This window comes from Mya arenaria, chromosome 5, assembly GCF_026914265.1.
Source record: "Mya arenaria isolate MELC-2E11 chromosome 5, ASM2691426v1".
Lineage (NCBI taxonomy): Eukaryota > Metazoa > Mollusca > Bivalvia > Myida > Myidae > Mya > Mya arenaria.
In genome coordinates, this window is record NC_069126.1 from 12,521,290 (window position 1) to 12,536,657 (window position 15,368).

At 37.4% G+C, this 15,368-nt stretch overlaps 1 protein-coding gene across 1 annotated transcript; it reads right to left on the bottom strand.

The window, feature by feature from the left end:
• Nucleotides 1-1,647: 1,647 nt before the first annotated feature.
• LOC128233941 (complement C1q-like protein 4) lies at nt 1,648-14,663 on the bottom strand. The gene is made up of 4 exons (XM_052947840.1): nt 14,366-14,663; nt 10,012-10,220; nt 4,246-4,362; nt 1,648-1,973 (listed from the first exon to the last, which is right to left on the bottom strand). Exons 1-4 carry the CDS (start codon nt 14,661-14,663, stop codon nt 1,755-1,757), a joined length of 843 nt encoding a protein of 280 aa, XP_052803800.1. The 3' UTR covers nt 1,648-1,754.
• Nucleotides 14,664-15,368: the final 705 nt, after the last annotated feature.

A 15,368-nucleotide genomic window follows, 5' to 3' on the forward strand; every position in this document is an offset into this window, starting at 1 on the left:
TTTTGTGCGAACGTATTCGAAATCATATGCCTGTCGCCAGAAAAAGTAATGGGAACAAATGGAAGATTGGAACAAATGGAAGATTTGCTTGATTATTACCATTTCAGCAACATATTTTTCAATGTTATTGTTTTCAAATAAGGAACAGTTTTGTAATTGTACTTTAGAATTGGAAACAATATGTACAATGTCTTCTGTCTTTGTTATACTGTTACATCTATAGAGTGTTGTTTTTTCTCGTTATGTGCATATTAGACCTTGAACAAAGTGTGTTTAAGTAGAGTGCACATTTAACACTGTTTGTTGTGTGTCTTGTTTATTAGAGGTTAATACTGAGCCGGGCTGTAGCGTGGGTTTTGTCCAAAGAGTCTCATACCGGCTCGAGACGTATGATCACGAGGGACAGTTATCACGCAACAATCCGGCTCCGCCATGTTAGCATTTAATTCAATAAGGAATCACTAATAGTGATACTCTTTCTTGTCATGTCTTGAATTTCAAAATCTAAATTATTAATTTTAAAACAATAATTAGAAAAACAACTGTCTTTCCTTAAATAATCAAATACCTTGTATTCTAGTTTTGTTTGCGATCTTTTTTCATTATATACACTGAAGAAACGCCTCCCTAAGGTTCAGCGCAGTTATCGATCATATCATACTTGAAAAAAGTTTAGAAAACATCAACACAATGGGATGATGTTGTTGATATGACCTCCGACGATACGAAAGATGAATTAACTTACGAACGTTCCACAGGCTGGCCGCAAGTAAAATAAACACCATTGGCCTAGGTCGCTAAACATATAATCGCTGAGTTTTGTCAATATTCTCAACAACATTGTACAATCGTGTAACTATGTATTCAATATAAATCTCACTATTGTATAATGATTTTAAAACTTGAATATCTTGAAGTTTTGGCATGAGGCCTTCATCTTTTTATATTGATACAATTAATTGTGTAGTGAATTTTACAATTGTATATGAATGGAAACCATTCTTTATAATATATTAAATGAATGGAAAGTGCAAATGCCCGAGTCAGCATGTATTGACAGCATTGATTTGTCAATTTCAACAGCCGTTTTACAATGTGTATGAGCTGAATCATAATTATAAGAATGTGAAATTTGTCTTACTAGAGGACGGCTAAGGGTTTTCGTATGTATGTTGTGCAACACTACTGTTTATAAAGGTTGCCTATGCAGAGGATGTAAAGGAGTTGCAATATGTATGCCGTATCTCAATGTGTGTATGAATGTTGTCTTCAGAAGGGACGAGGAAGCGTTGCAATGTGTATGTCATATCCGAATGTTGATATGACGGTTGTCAACGAACAGGATTGGGAAGAGATAGGATAGAAAATAGTGAGAAGTTTTTGTTTCAACTTTTTTCTTGTACACGTATAAGACTCAACACAGTACAAAAGAAAATATGTTCTAAAGTCTACAAATAAATATGTGATATTTTAAAATTGCATATTTATAATGAAACATTAAAATAATACAATTACTGTTAAAACGCCAAAGTTGATGTATTTTACTTGAAAGTTACAACGTTAGGCTAAAGGCCAATGTGAATAGTATTCAAAATAATAACACACGACAACAATGTTCAAGGTCCACACTGTACAGAGTTATTTCCTGTCTCATATTTAAGCATATTATAACGCTTTTAATCAATTAACAGTCGAAAATCGAGCATGTTAACATATCACAAAACTTTCAACTGAACAATCAATACATAACAATGCTAATCATCTACTTCAACCTCGGGTAATATGTTGCTTTTCTGTTTCGTGTTCTTCTTGGTGTTAATTTCTGTTGTCTCTACCATTTCGTTAAGCACCGGAAGTTCGTTTTCCGTCCTATTGCGAACATCCGGGTTCTCAGAGAAAAGCATGTAACCAGAAAACGAGGAATACATGTAACCATGTAGATAAGGTGCGCGCTGCAGACGAACGAGCCATACCTAAAACAATAATATAAATGGTAAGAAGTAGGTATTATATAAACAATCACTCGAGTTACATATTTATCACAAATTACAATTAGCTTCATACTGTTTACAAATGCATTTACAGAGTATAGGCTGTGTGACAGACTAGTCCATCCCCGAATTCGATTATTTACATGGGTATGTGTTTTTACTGTCAATTTCTTTAGCTTTATGGTATACATTAGGACTCTTAGGCATCGTTGAGTTGGCTTTTTGCAACGTACTTTTCATTTACAGGACTGGGTTCAGGAATACAAATGTTAAATAAACAGCCTGGTATCAAGCGATAGGGTTTTGGGTTAGGACGAATATTGTTAAGATACCGAGTTGAAGGCTTTAGGAGATTTAGATTTGAGTGTAAAATGAAAGTAATATTACAAAGCAACCGTTGTGGTTTAACAAAGTTTGGAAGTGTTTTTATTACTTTATGAAAATGAAATTTCCTAGGTGTTTAAGGACTTTGACCAGTGTTGTGATTTTGTTGAGTTAAATCAAAATTGTTTTAATAGCTAATAGTTCCTCATAAAGTTGTAAAGTCATACAAGTTGTTTACCTTCTAAATTGGACTTAATCAAAAAGTTAAAAAAATTGGACTTGATGTGTGTACTTATCAACTGAATAGTTGTGCAATTGAAGGCTGCAAGGTTTGTTCGTGTAGTTTCCATTTACCTTTTAAACACCAAAGCCCAAACACATTGTCCATGACACAAGCTATATAACTCAAAGGTGCTCGTCACATTGCCGGGATACAGTAATACATTATATTTTTTTTATTTTTTTTTTAATAATTGTTGACTCGTTGAGTAAGACGCGTATTTATCCAAATAGAACGTTTTTTGTTGCAGTATTTCTACTTTCACTTTGGATAACATTTGAATGTTTTTCCAGTTACGTCATTAAAACAAGGAAAGTCGATGGTAGCCGTCCAATGAAAAGGCTTCGTGTATTTAAGTCATAGCCGAGTGCGCGGTCAAGGTCAAAATTGCAAGAAGGTGTTTCAAGTGAAAGTAGAAATACTGCAACAAAAAACGTTCGATTTGGATAAATACGCGTCTTACTCAACGAGTTTTAACGAAAGGAATGATATTTTAAGCTTCTCTTTGTAATGCATACGGATAGTTTGCATGTCAGTCTGTTTTTAACGTGTTTTAGGGCGGAAAAATCAGTTGTGTTTCAACCTCCCGGTTCTTTCGTAATGGCGAATTTCAGCTTCTTGTCGGTGCATTTTGTTTGAATATGCCGTAAAGTTCAATCTTACTAGCATTAAAGTTATATTTTTCTTGTAGATGGGAAACTAACATTATCAAAACAGTAAAAATTATTAGATTATCTCAATTATTATAGGAACTATGCTCTATTGATTAGGTCCGTTTGGAATTGATGATTTTTTGCACATGTTTACCTTATATTTATTTATATATTATAATAATTTTCTTTCATGAAAAACTGTGGAATATTGTTTTAAATGACATGTATTCACTATCTTGACCGAAATAAATAAATAATTTAAAAAAGAATAAAAAACATAATAATAAAATAAATAAAATAAGAAAATATGAAATAGGTATGTATTACTGTATCCAGGCAATGTGACGAGCACCTGTGATATAACTGTTTTGCAGTATGTCTCGCTAATAGCTAACCTTTTGAATAAGTCAAACCAAACTGAGTTGTAAGACCTACGAAATTATTTTGCTGTTATCACATGAAGCATAATGCTGTTACCTGTTGGCTCGCTCGAAGCGTACAGACCTGTTCATTTGCCCCGGTTTTATTTGAGGTAAATTTTAATTCGCGTTGCCTATCGTGACCGTGTGATCACGACTGTACTGGACGATGTTCATTCATTACTAAGATATATGATTGATAAACGCTAAAGCGCATTGCTGTTAGCAGCATCGGCATAACATAACTAATATAGCAATACATGTTGGGCAGCTCGTAGGCTAAGAATGGATATGCAAGACGTGGTTCATTTATTACCAATACGTATGCTGTCTACGGGTCAAGATATATTTTACATATATGTAACATAGTTATAACAATGTACTTGTGTAATTGAAGATATTCGGATGTGTGGTATTTTGTGTGGTACATTGAGTACCTGTTAGGCTTTTGCTTTGCGTCTATAATCAGGTCTTAGTTTATTGTTTTGGCCTTTTGCTTGCCATTATAATTTCGATTGCATTTTTGATTTAGCTAATGCCTATTTGATATTAATACTTTACATTTACAGCGGTGCTACCTGTTGGTCCCTGTGTAACGTAAGGAGGGCTGTGTTGGACGAGGTCGCCCAGTAAGGCACGCTCTCCGCCCACACCGTCAACGTCATCTTTCCGTCCTCCATCAGCATCACAGCAGCCTACAAAATACTTTTTGTTAAAAAAATAAAGGAAAAACATGTCCATGAAGGATATGCCAAAATGTTGAATGCTATTCAGGTTAACTTTGTAAATGCGTTGAATTAGACATTCTATTTAACTCAATATTCTTTTTCATTTTTAAGCTTATTAAAATTTCAAATTGATGTATCATGTAATAACTACAATGTTTCAACCTCGGAAAATTTGATTTTTAGTTAAGCGTATTCAAATTAAAATTCAAAATGATGTATCTCATAGTTATTACAAACGTCGAACATAGATGAATTAAGCTAATTCGAATCTAAACTTAAAATCAATCTACGAATATTTACTTGAACTCTTTTTAAGACAACAAAAGTAAATGTTACAAACAAACTATACTTGTAGCCAACAGTGTCGACTTGGCAGCTGAAACAAACGCGGTTACAATAGGTATGGATTTTTAAGTGCATTAGAATCCTTTTTATTTGTATCAAACAAACGCCCAATTGAAATATGATTGATGTATGACTTTGTACTTTGGTTCTGTTCTGTTCTGTTCTACTCTGATATTCGTAGAACATCTTAATAACTATTCCGACTGTTTACTAATTTGCCATGTACAAGTATTATACAAGTGAATAACTCATTAAAGCGGCAATAAGAACAAATAATTTTATAATGGTAACACGGTAACGCATTGGTTAACAACTAAAATCATAAATGACTTCCCATGTACTTCATTCAACCAAACACAAACAATGCCGATACCTGCTGATGCCTTGTGCAGCAGGAGTATTTGTTGACGCCACTCTGTCGCAAATTACCTTTTAACAGCCTGTTCCGCAATATTACATGTTTAAGCCACTGATTCGCCATGTGACCTGTTGACGCCACTATGTCGCAATTTTGACGCCATTACTTCGAAATATTACCTGGTGACACCCCTGTATCGCATTATTACACTTGGCGTAACCGTGACGCAATAAAACTTGTTGACGCCCCTGTGTCACAATATTACATTATGACGTCACTGTGTAGTAAAATTACCTGTTGCTGCAATATTACCTGTTAACGTCATTTTATTGCATTATTATATGTTGACGCCACTGCGCCGTTCTCATTTTATTATAACGCAACTAGGTAGAAACATTACCTGTTGACGCTCCTTGTGTGGCACTATTACCTTTTGACTCCACTTTGTTGCAATATTACATGTTGACGCCCTTGTGTCGCACTATTATCTTAATTACAACCTGTGCCGCAATATTACCTGTTGACGCCCTTGTGTCGCACTATTATCTTTATTACAACTTGTGCCGCAACATTACCTTTTGACGCCCCTGTGTCGCAATATTAACTGTTGACACCACTGTGCCGCATTATTACCGTTTGACGCCAGTCTGTCATAATATTACCGCTTGACGACACTGTGCTACAATATGTCGAAGCCCTATACAGTAGTATCTGTTAAATCCTCTGTATCTCAACATTTTAACAACCTATGAAGCAATATTACCTTTTGACGCCACTGTGCCGCATTTTTACCTGTGACGCAACTGTGCCGCAACTATGTCTCAACATTTCCTTTTGATGCACCGGTGCCGTCATATTACCCATTTGCCACCCCTTTTTCGCAATATTGCCTTTTGACGCCCCGGTGCCGAAACAGTACCCATTTGACACCCCTGTGTCGCAATATTTCCCACTTGACAACCTTGTGTCGCAATATTAACTTTTATCACCCCTGTGTCGCCGTTTTACCATTTGACAACCCTGTGTCGCAATATTTCCCACTTGACAACCTTGTGTCGCAATATTACCTTTTATCACCCCTGTGTCGCCGTTTTACCATTTGACACCCCTGTGTCGCAATATTTCCCACTTGACAACCTTGTGTCGCAATATTACCTTTTATCACCCCTGTGTCGCCGTTTTACCATTTGACAACCCTGTGTCGCAATATTTCCCACTTGACAACCCTGTGTCGCATTACTACCTTTTGACACCACTCTGTCGCAATATTACGTTTGGTACCCCTGCGCAAAATTTCTCATTGGACACCGCTGAGTCGCAATATTACTTTTTGGTGCCCCTGCACAATATTACCCATTGGACACCGCTGTGTCGCAATATTACTTTTTGGCGCCCCTGCACAATATTACCCATTGGACACCGCTGTGTCGCAATATTACTTTTTGGTGTCCTTGAGCAATATTACCCATTTGACACCGCTGTGTCGCAATATTACTTTTTGGTGCCCCTGCGCAATATTACCCATTGGACACCGCTGTGTCGCAATATTACTTTTTGGTGCCCCTGCGCAATATTACCCATTGGACACCGCTGTGTCGCAATATTACTTTTTGGTGCCCCTGCACAATATTATCCATTTGACACCGCTGTGTCGCAATATTACTTTTTGGTGTCCTTGAGCAATATTACCCATTTGACACCACTGAGTCGCAATATTACTTTTTGGTGCCCCTGCGCAATATTACCCATTTGACACCGCTGTGTCGCAATATTGCTTTTTGGTGCCCCTGCGCAATATTACCCATTGGACACCGCTGTGTCGCAATATTACTTTTTGGTGTCCCTGCACAATATTACCCATATGACACCGCTGTGTCGCAATATTACTTTTTGGTGCCCCTGCGCAATATTACCCATTTGACACCACTGAGTCGCAATATTACTTTTTGGTGTCCATGCGCAATATTACCCATTTGACACCGCTGTGTCGCAATATTACTTTTTGGTGTCCCTGCGCAATATTACCCATTTGACACCGCTGTGTCGCAATATTACTTTTTGGTGCCCCTGCACAATATTACCCATTGGACACCACTGTGTCGCAATATTACTTTTTGGTGTCCTTGAGCAATATTACCCATTGGACACCGCTGTGTCGCAATATTACTTTTTGGTGCCCCTGCACAATATTACCCATTGGACACCGCTGTGTCGCAATATTACTTTTTGGTGTCCCTGCACAATATTACCCATTGGACACCGCTGTGTCGCAATATTACTTTTTGGTACCCCTGCGCAATATTACCCATATGACACCGCTGTGTCGCAATATTACTTTTTGGTGCCCCTGCACAATATTACCCATTTGACACCGCTGTGTCGCAATATTACTTTTTGGTGCCCCTGCGCAATATTACCCATTGGACACCGCTGTGTCGCAATATTACTTTTTGGTGTCCTTGCGCAATATTATCCATTTGACACCGCTGTGTCGCAATATTGCTTTTTGGTGTCCTTGAGCAATATTACCCATTTGACACCGCTGTGTCGCAATATTACTTTTTGGTGCCCCTGCGCAATATTACCCATTGGACACCGCTGTGTCGCAATATTACTTTTTGGTGTCCTTGCGCAATATTACCCATATGACACCGCTGTGTCGCAATATTACTTTTTGGTACCCTTGCGCAATATTACCCATTGGACACCGCTGTGTCGCAATATTGCTTTTTGGTGCCCCTGCACAATATTACCCATTGGACACCGCTGTGTCGCAATATTACTTTTTGGTGCCCCTGCGCAATATTACCCATTGGACACCACTGTGTCGCAATATTACTTTTTGGTGCCCCTGCACAATATTATCCATTTGACACCGCTGTGTCGCAATATTGCTTTTTGGTGTCCTTGAGCAATATTACCCATTTGACACCGCTGTGTCGCAATATTACTTTTTGGTGTCCTTGAGCAATATTACCCATTTGACACCGCTGTGTCGCAATATTACTTTTTGGTGTCCTTAAGCAATATTACCCATTGGACACCGCTGTGTCGCAATATTACTTTTTGGTGCCCCTGCGCAATATTACCCATTGGACACCGCTGTGTCGCAATATTACTTTTTGGTGCCCCTGCACAATATTATCCATTTGACACCGCTGTGTCGCAATATTGCTTTTTGGTGTCCTTGAGCAATATTACCCATTTGACACCGCTGTGTCGCAATATTACTTTTTGGTGCCCCTGCGCAATATTACCCATATGACACCGCTGTGTCGCAATATTACTTTTTGGTGCCCCTGCACAATATTACCCATTTGACACCGCTGTGTCGCAATATTGCTTTTTGGTGTCCTTGAGTAATATTACCCATTTGACATCGCTGTGTCGCAATATTGCTTTTTGGTGCCCCTGCGCAATATTACCCATTGGACACCGCTGTGTCGCAATATTACTTTTTGGTGCCCCTGCGCAATATTACCCATTGGACACCGCTGTGTCGCAATATTACTTTTTGGTGCCCCTGCACAATATTACCCATTGGACACCACTGTGTCGCAATATTACTTTTTGGTGTCCTTGCGCAATATTACCCATTTGACACCGCTGTGTCGCAATATTACTTTTTGGTGCCCCTGCACTATATTACCCATTGGACACCACTGTGTCGCAATATTACTTTTTGGTGTCCTTGCGCAATATTACCCATTTGACACCGCTGTGTCGCAATATTACTTTTTGGTGCCCCTGCGCAATATTACCCATATGACACCGCTGTGTCGCAATATTACTTTTTGGTGCCCCTGCGCAATATTACCCATATGACACCGCTGTGTCGCAATATTACTTTTTGGTGTCCTTGCGCAATATTACCCATTTGACACCGCTGTGTCGCAATATTACTTTTTGGTGTCCTTGCGCAATATTACCCATTTGACACCGCTGTGTCACAATATTACTTTTTGGTGCCCCTGCGCAATATTACCCATATGACACCGCTGTGTCGCAATATTACTTTTTGGTGCCCCTGCACAATATTACCCATTTGACACCGCTGTGTCGCAATATTACTTTTTGGTGCCCCTGCGCAATATTACCCATATGACACCGCTGTGTCGCAATATTACTTTTTGGTGTCCTTGCGCAATATTACCCATTTGACACCGCTGTGTCGCAATATTACTTTTTGGTGCCCCTGCACAATATTACCCATTGGACACCACTGTGTCGCAATATTACTTTTTGGTGTCCTTGCGCAATATTACCCATATGACACCGCTGTGTCGCAATATTACTTTTTGGTGCCCCTGCGCAATATTACCCATATGACACCGCTGTGTCGCAATATTACTTTTGGTGCCCCTGCACTATATTACCCATTTGACACCGCTGTGTCGCAATATTACTTTTTGGTGCCCCTGCGCAATATTACCCATATGACACCGCTGTGTCGCAATATTACTTTTTGGTGTCCTTGCGCAATATTACCCATTTGACACCGCTGTGTCGCAATATTACTTTTTGGTACCCCTGCGCAATATTACCCATTGGACACCACTGTGTCGCAATATTACTTTTTGGTGTCCTTGCGCAATATTACCCATATGACACCGCTGTGTCGCAATATTACTTTTTGGTGCCCCTGCGCAATATTACCCATATGACACCGCTGTGTCGCAATATTACTTTTTGGTGCCCCTGCACTATATTACCCATTTGACACCGCTGTGTCGCAATATTGCCTTTTGATGCACCCGTGTCGCAGTATTACCCTGTTGAATCCCCTTCCTCGCTATATTACCTTTTTATGCCTCTGAGTCGGAATATTACAACGCCCCTGGGTCACAATATTTTCTTTTGATGCCTTTGTGTCTCAATATCACCAATATGTCGCATTTGTGTCGCAATAATACCTTTTGACGCCCCTGAGCAGCAACTACCACTGTAAAATGATAAGTGCCTGAGAAAGGGGCTGTAAATTTTCCGGTCATCGGTTCGTAAGCGTCGCCTACGTTGGTGACAACTTTGTCCATTATGAGGTCAGTATTCGCGTCTATAGGACCAAGGTTCTCCCCAAGCCCAACAAAGAATGCAACTTGATTGTTGGCGGTCGCCGACTTACCTGAAAAGAGGTGCAATCAATCATGTATCAATATTATGCCAAAAGGAAACTTACATTTCCTCAACACCATAATTAAACAAAGATAACCACCCGGGAACTCATGTAAAAATGTAATTTTTGAATAAAACATTTTAAAATGTGTTTTCCTGCCTGAAACCAATACAGTAATCAAATGCCTTTCAAGCGTGTAAAAGATATGGAACGGATACATCAATGAAAGTACAAAAGGGTAGATGTACAACCATTTAATAAAATGCGAAACTTGTGTACAGCTATCATTTATTTTTGTCTGCGATTCAATGTCAATATAGCATCCTCGTCAAGAAAAACATCAAATTCAGCGATATACAGAAAATGCCCCTAGCATCCTTTTCTTCAAAAATTTAAATAGGTATTACTTTATACCAAGCGAATCGTGCATCGATTCGTTGATCGCAAGTCAAAGATTGCAATTCGAATCGGATCGCAATTTTAATGGCAGTACATAGCCCTATTTGTTAGGTACTTTCCATTACTGTCCATTACAAACATATGCCCAGCAAAATCCTAATCCCAACTTACCCTACACCAAACAAGTGCTACCTCCTACACGGAAGGAAAGAATAACAACCCTATGTCTACCCATCTTGGTGTGTGCAATACAGTCGGAAGAACGGACGGATGGACGGACAACGAACGAAATTCCCATAACTATCTACTTCGTCGTCACGTGGGAATAATTCGTATAACGAAATTCATATCTTGGTTACTGAATGTTTGAAAAACAAAGCGGAATGTTATAAAAGTTAAAATTTCTCAGCTGAGTTTTTTGACATTATTTGGTATAAACAAATATATCGTTTGATTATAGATTGATCAATTATAATTGAAATTACGCAGCACTTTTTGTTGATGCGTTGACTAAAATACTTTCATGACGTCATAAAGCCGACGCCCACGTGTAATTTGACAACCATTCTAACTATACAAATTGCTGGTAAAGGCATAACAGTAACAATACACATGAATACGAAAACGAGCGTAAATAGATTTGTTCTTTGTTCATAAAAAGGCAAGTATTTACAGGAGTTGCATATACCATTAGTTTAACTGTCACCTTGTTGAACATTTATGGAATATATCATATATATATATAGTATATTTGAATTATAAAAACACCGCACTACTCAACTCTATTTATTGCATAAAACAGGTCATATATCTTCTGTAACATATACAATACATATTATATTAGAGCATGAATTTGTGCATTATCCAACAAATTGTTTGACGAGGGGAACAAACAAACCAATAGTAAGGATAAATCGAACAGTGAATACTCATTTCTTAAAATGTTTTCATATTAAATAACATTCGAGAGCTAAATCAGGGATTTCTTTCGAATTTTCAGAGAACAAATTTACATTTTTTTTACATCATTGCCCACATTAATTAAACTAAAAAACATCGACTATTTGCAAATTTCTAATTGCTTAACAGCATTATATAAAAGTTAAATCGATCCCAATAAGGGGAGAATCCTCTTCAAGAGTAGTTCGGTAATTTGGTCTAAGACAAAGTACTGTTATTGTTAGGAGACATAGTTCCAAGAACAGAAATGTCCTGTTATCCAATTTATCATACATTGACTTGACGGGCTTTAGCTGTTCTCAAGAAATTAGAATTAATGACAATAATAAACACTGGCGAACTCACTGGTCTAGCAAATGTGAGAAGAGCCGATAAAAATCTCCATCGAAGGGCTGTTTGGTCTGGTACGATCCGAACGAATTTAATTATTTTCTTAGAAACTCCGCGTACTTTGACACGAAAGGTCTTAATGTAAAGTAAACAAGTTTTCAAGCCGGGGCTTTTATTTTTATTATTTTGTGACTGATACAAAAGGCGAAATTGACACGCAAATTAACATCAGTAGTATATTGTGTATGTAATGAATTCATCTAAAGTTTGGCTTAAAAATACCTAAATTCGTTATACAATGTGTAACACTGACAGCTGTTACGGAGATAAGATTTATGCTTGTAAACAAATCAACACTTCAATCAGATTTGTCTGCGTAGAAATCAACGTTACAGGTACGGTTTAATACTGGCAACAATAATAGCCAAAAGTATGAATGCTAATATTATAATTGTTGTTACAAGACAAACACTTTTCTTAAGGTACAAACACACAGTAGTTCTACTTTTTGAAATAAAGCATCGTACTTGTCAACACAATAGCTCCACCTTTTGAAAAACAAATCATTATGATTGTCAACATAGCTGGTTTTGTCGTTTTGAAGAGGCAAGCCAGATAAAATGTACTGCTCTACTGTTTTCAAACAGTAAAACATACACACGATTAATGAGAGCAATTTAATCAACGTTGGGTTATCGGTGGTGAAATTAATCATTTTTGTTTTTTTAGCCACGCCTTTTCCATACATCGTTTGCACTTATTCCGACATCCATGCATATAGTTTGAGTGCAATTGTAGAAGTCTGCAAGTAAGTAGGAACAAGTTGAACACGCAAAGCCAGCCGCATAAGACACCAGTCGAACGGAAGCGCTGGCAGACACACGAATGCTTCAACAGTCTCTGACAAGTGACATTTCGTGAAAAACTGCAGTAAACATATCTCCAGCACGTAAAATTATACTATGGATCAGTCTTTGTCCTTTTCATTCACACGAATTATCATAATGTTTTCGTTTTCTTTTCCAAAGTGATGGGAGATTTACATTAACTGGAGAATAATTGTTTTTGAAGTTTTAAGACATTGTAATTACTTCCTTTTAAGCAAGGAAATGATGCAGAAATTATGTGGCTTTAATGTTAATATGAACAAGAATGACGCGTTCTGCCATGATGTCAATGTATGATGGCTGTTTGGTCCGTGTCCTTTGAAATTCAAGGAAAATCAGTTTTCTCCGCTTTCACTCGTAGCTTCTTATACAACTTTCGTATAAAATGCAGCGTCTCCAAATGTTAAACTTGGCTAAGAATTTATTAAACGTTAAAAATCGAGAGAATCTATTACGTAAAACAAGCAAGCTATTTCATGTTGGTACATACATGATTTTTATTAAGTGAGTAGTAGTAGAATAGCTGTTGGGACAAGTGTGAGACTGCCAACGTATGGGAATTCCAAAATTAAGCAAATAAAAACACACGTGACGTTCTCATTTAGGTTAGTCAATAAAGACGAATGAATATATAGTTGCTTCAAATTCAGAAACTATGATATGGTACATTCTAGTGATCAATAAAGGTAAAGTAATCATGATCTTGTACGTTAAAGCTGAATGACGTAATTTGTTTCAATACCCTCACATAATGATTATGATTAAGGATAGGTATTAGAATTTGACAAAATAAATTTTAGTCTTTCTTTGCCAAGTAATATTGTTATAATTTAAAAACTTCTTGAACGGTCTGTACCCGTAAACTGGGACCAACAATTGTGTCTTGTCTTGTAAATGAGTCTCTAGATTGCCTTGTATGTTGCCGTAGTGTCCCGACTGTTCGACGTTCTTATATTTGTCCCTGGCTTTTTCATTGTTCATTTATCCCCTTAATTAATTTCATAACCAGATTTTTATGAAATTCGTGAAACACTAGCATGTTTAAGGCGTAAAAAATAATAAGTTTGATTATTAGCATCACTAGTATACTTAGCCAAAATACTTGATTTTTAAAAATTATAAGAAAAAATGAAACAAATAATAAAACACATTTCTCAAGGTAATAAAACGATCCAAGGTCGGGGTAAAAATCAATGTATAGAAAAACTTATTGTTTCCTCTTAGTATAAAACGTGTAATGAGAAGTCATAAAGCTAAATGATGGTAAGTTTGTTAGGATATGCAATCATTAACGATTTTAAACCCCAGTAAACCCGTTCTTCGCTGTTCGTTCCAATGTGGTAGCGAAAACATTTGTTAATAAATATGATTTCATGACTGTGTGATAACGATGTGGTGTTACGCATGTCTGTGTTCTATTGTAAGCCTCTCATTTAGTGTTGTTTGAGCTTCGACATTTGCCTGTGCGAAGATGCATCGTTCATTGTTTGTCTACTGTGCTAGTCCCTGTCGTGTTCATTTCATTTATAATACTAGTATATATTCCAAATAATATAACACAAAACTACATATCCCTACCTGGTACTCCTTGTTTGCCCGGTATCCCAGGTTCTCCGGAGGGTCCTTTCTCTCCGGGGCGTCCCGCCGGCCCCCGTGGGCCCCTAATTGGCAGTCGGACTGGTGTCCTGCTTGTGGTGTCCCCTTTACACGTTATTTCCAGTTCGCAATGACCAGAAGTGATATCATCGCCAACTTCGCTCACCTGTCGACGTCCTGAGTGACGTGTTTTGTCACGTCGTTGTTCACCATCACCTTTGCCATAAGTCATAGAAATGGCATAAATAAGAAAAAGCAGGATAAGTAGCAAGGCCTTCATGATGTGTAAATCGACTATCTTCTCTTACTGAAGTTCAAATGCAAGATATTAAACAGATAATATCACGCTCACTTTGAATTTGAATTCCTTTTTATGTTGTTTTTAAACACATTGGGAATTACGACGCAGTTAAATTATACATGCTTTGTCACATTGAAGGCATTGTTTATAAAGCTGTAAGTCATTTAATAACTATTTATTACAATTATTCGTCGTTTCACTTTCCCCAATTGTATACTTAAATCCGTAAAAATGTTTAGATAGTAAGTTTTATCTAAAGCATGTCCAGAAAAAATGTTTCATAAGAAGGAATAAGCACTCGGTTGAATAATGTAGCATTATCAGCTGAGATTAATTATCGCCAGTGTTTGTAATGGGGAGATTTCATGAGATATTCATTCTGGTTTGTCGCCCTGAAAAAGATAGAAACTATCTGTCATATGTATATTTGCAGTATTATTATTACCCAAACACACTTGCATGATACGCATTGGAATAAGTATTAATACATTAATAATATGTAATATATAATAATACATACGTTTAATAATACAACATATTAACATGAACGTTTTAATAGGAATTTGTCCCAATTACAACATTATTTTTTTTTTTCAAACGGAACAAAATTACGGTAAAATCTCATTTAATTTGTATAAAGCAATGACGCACAACGTATCATGGTAAGTTCTATTTAATGCTCAC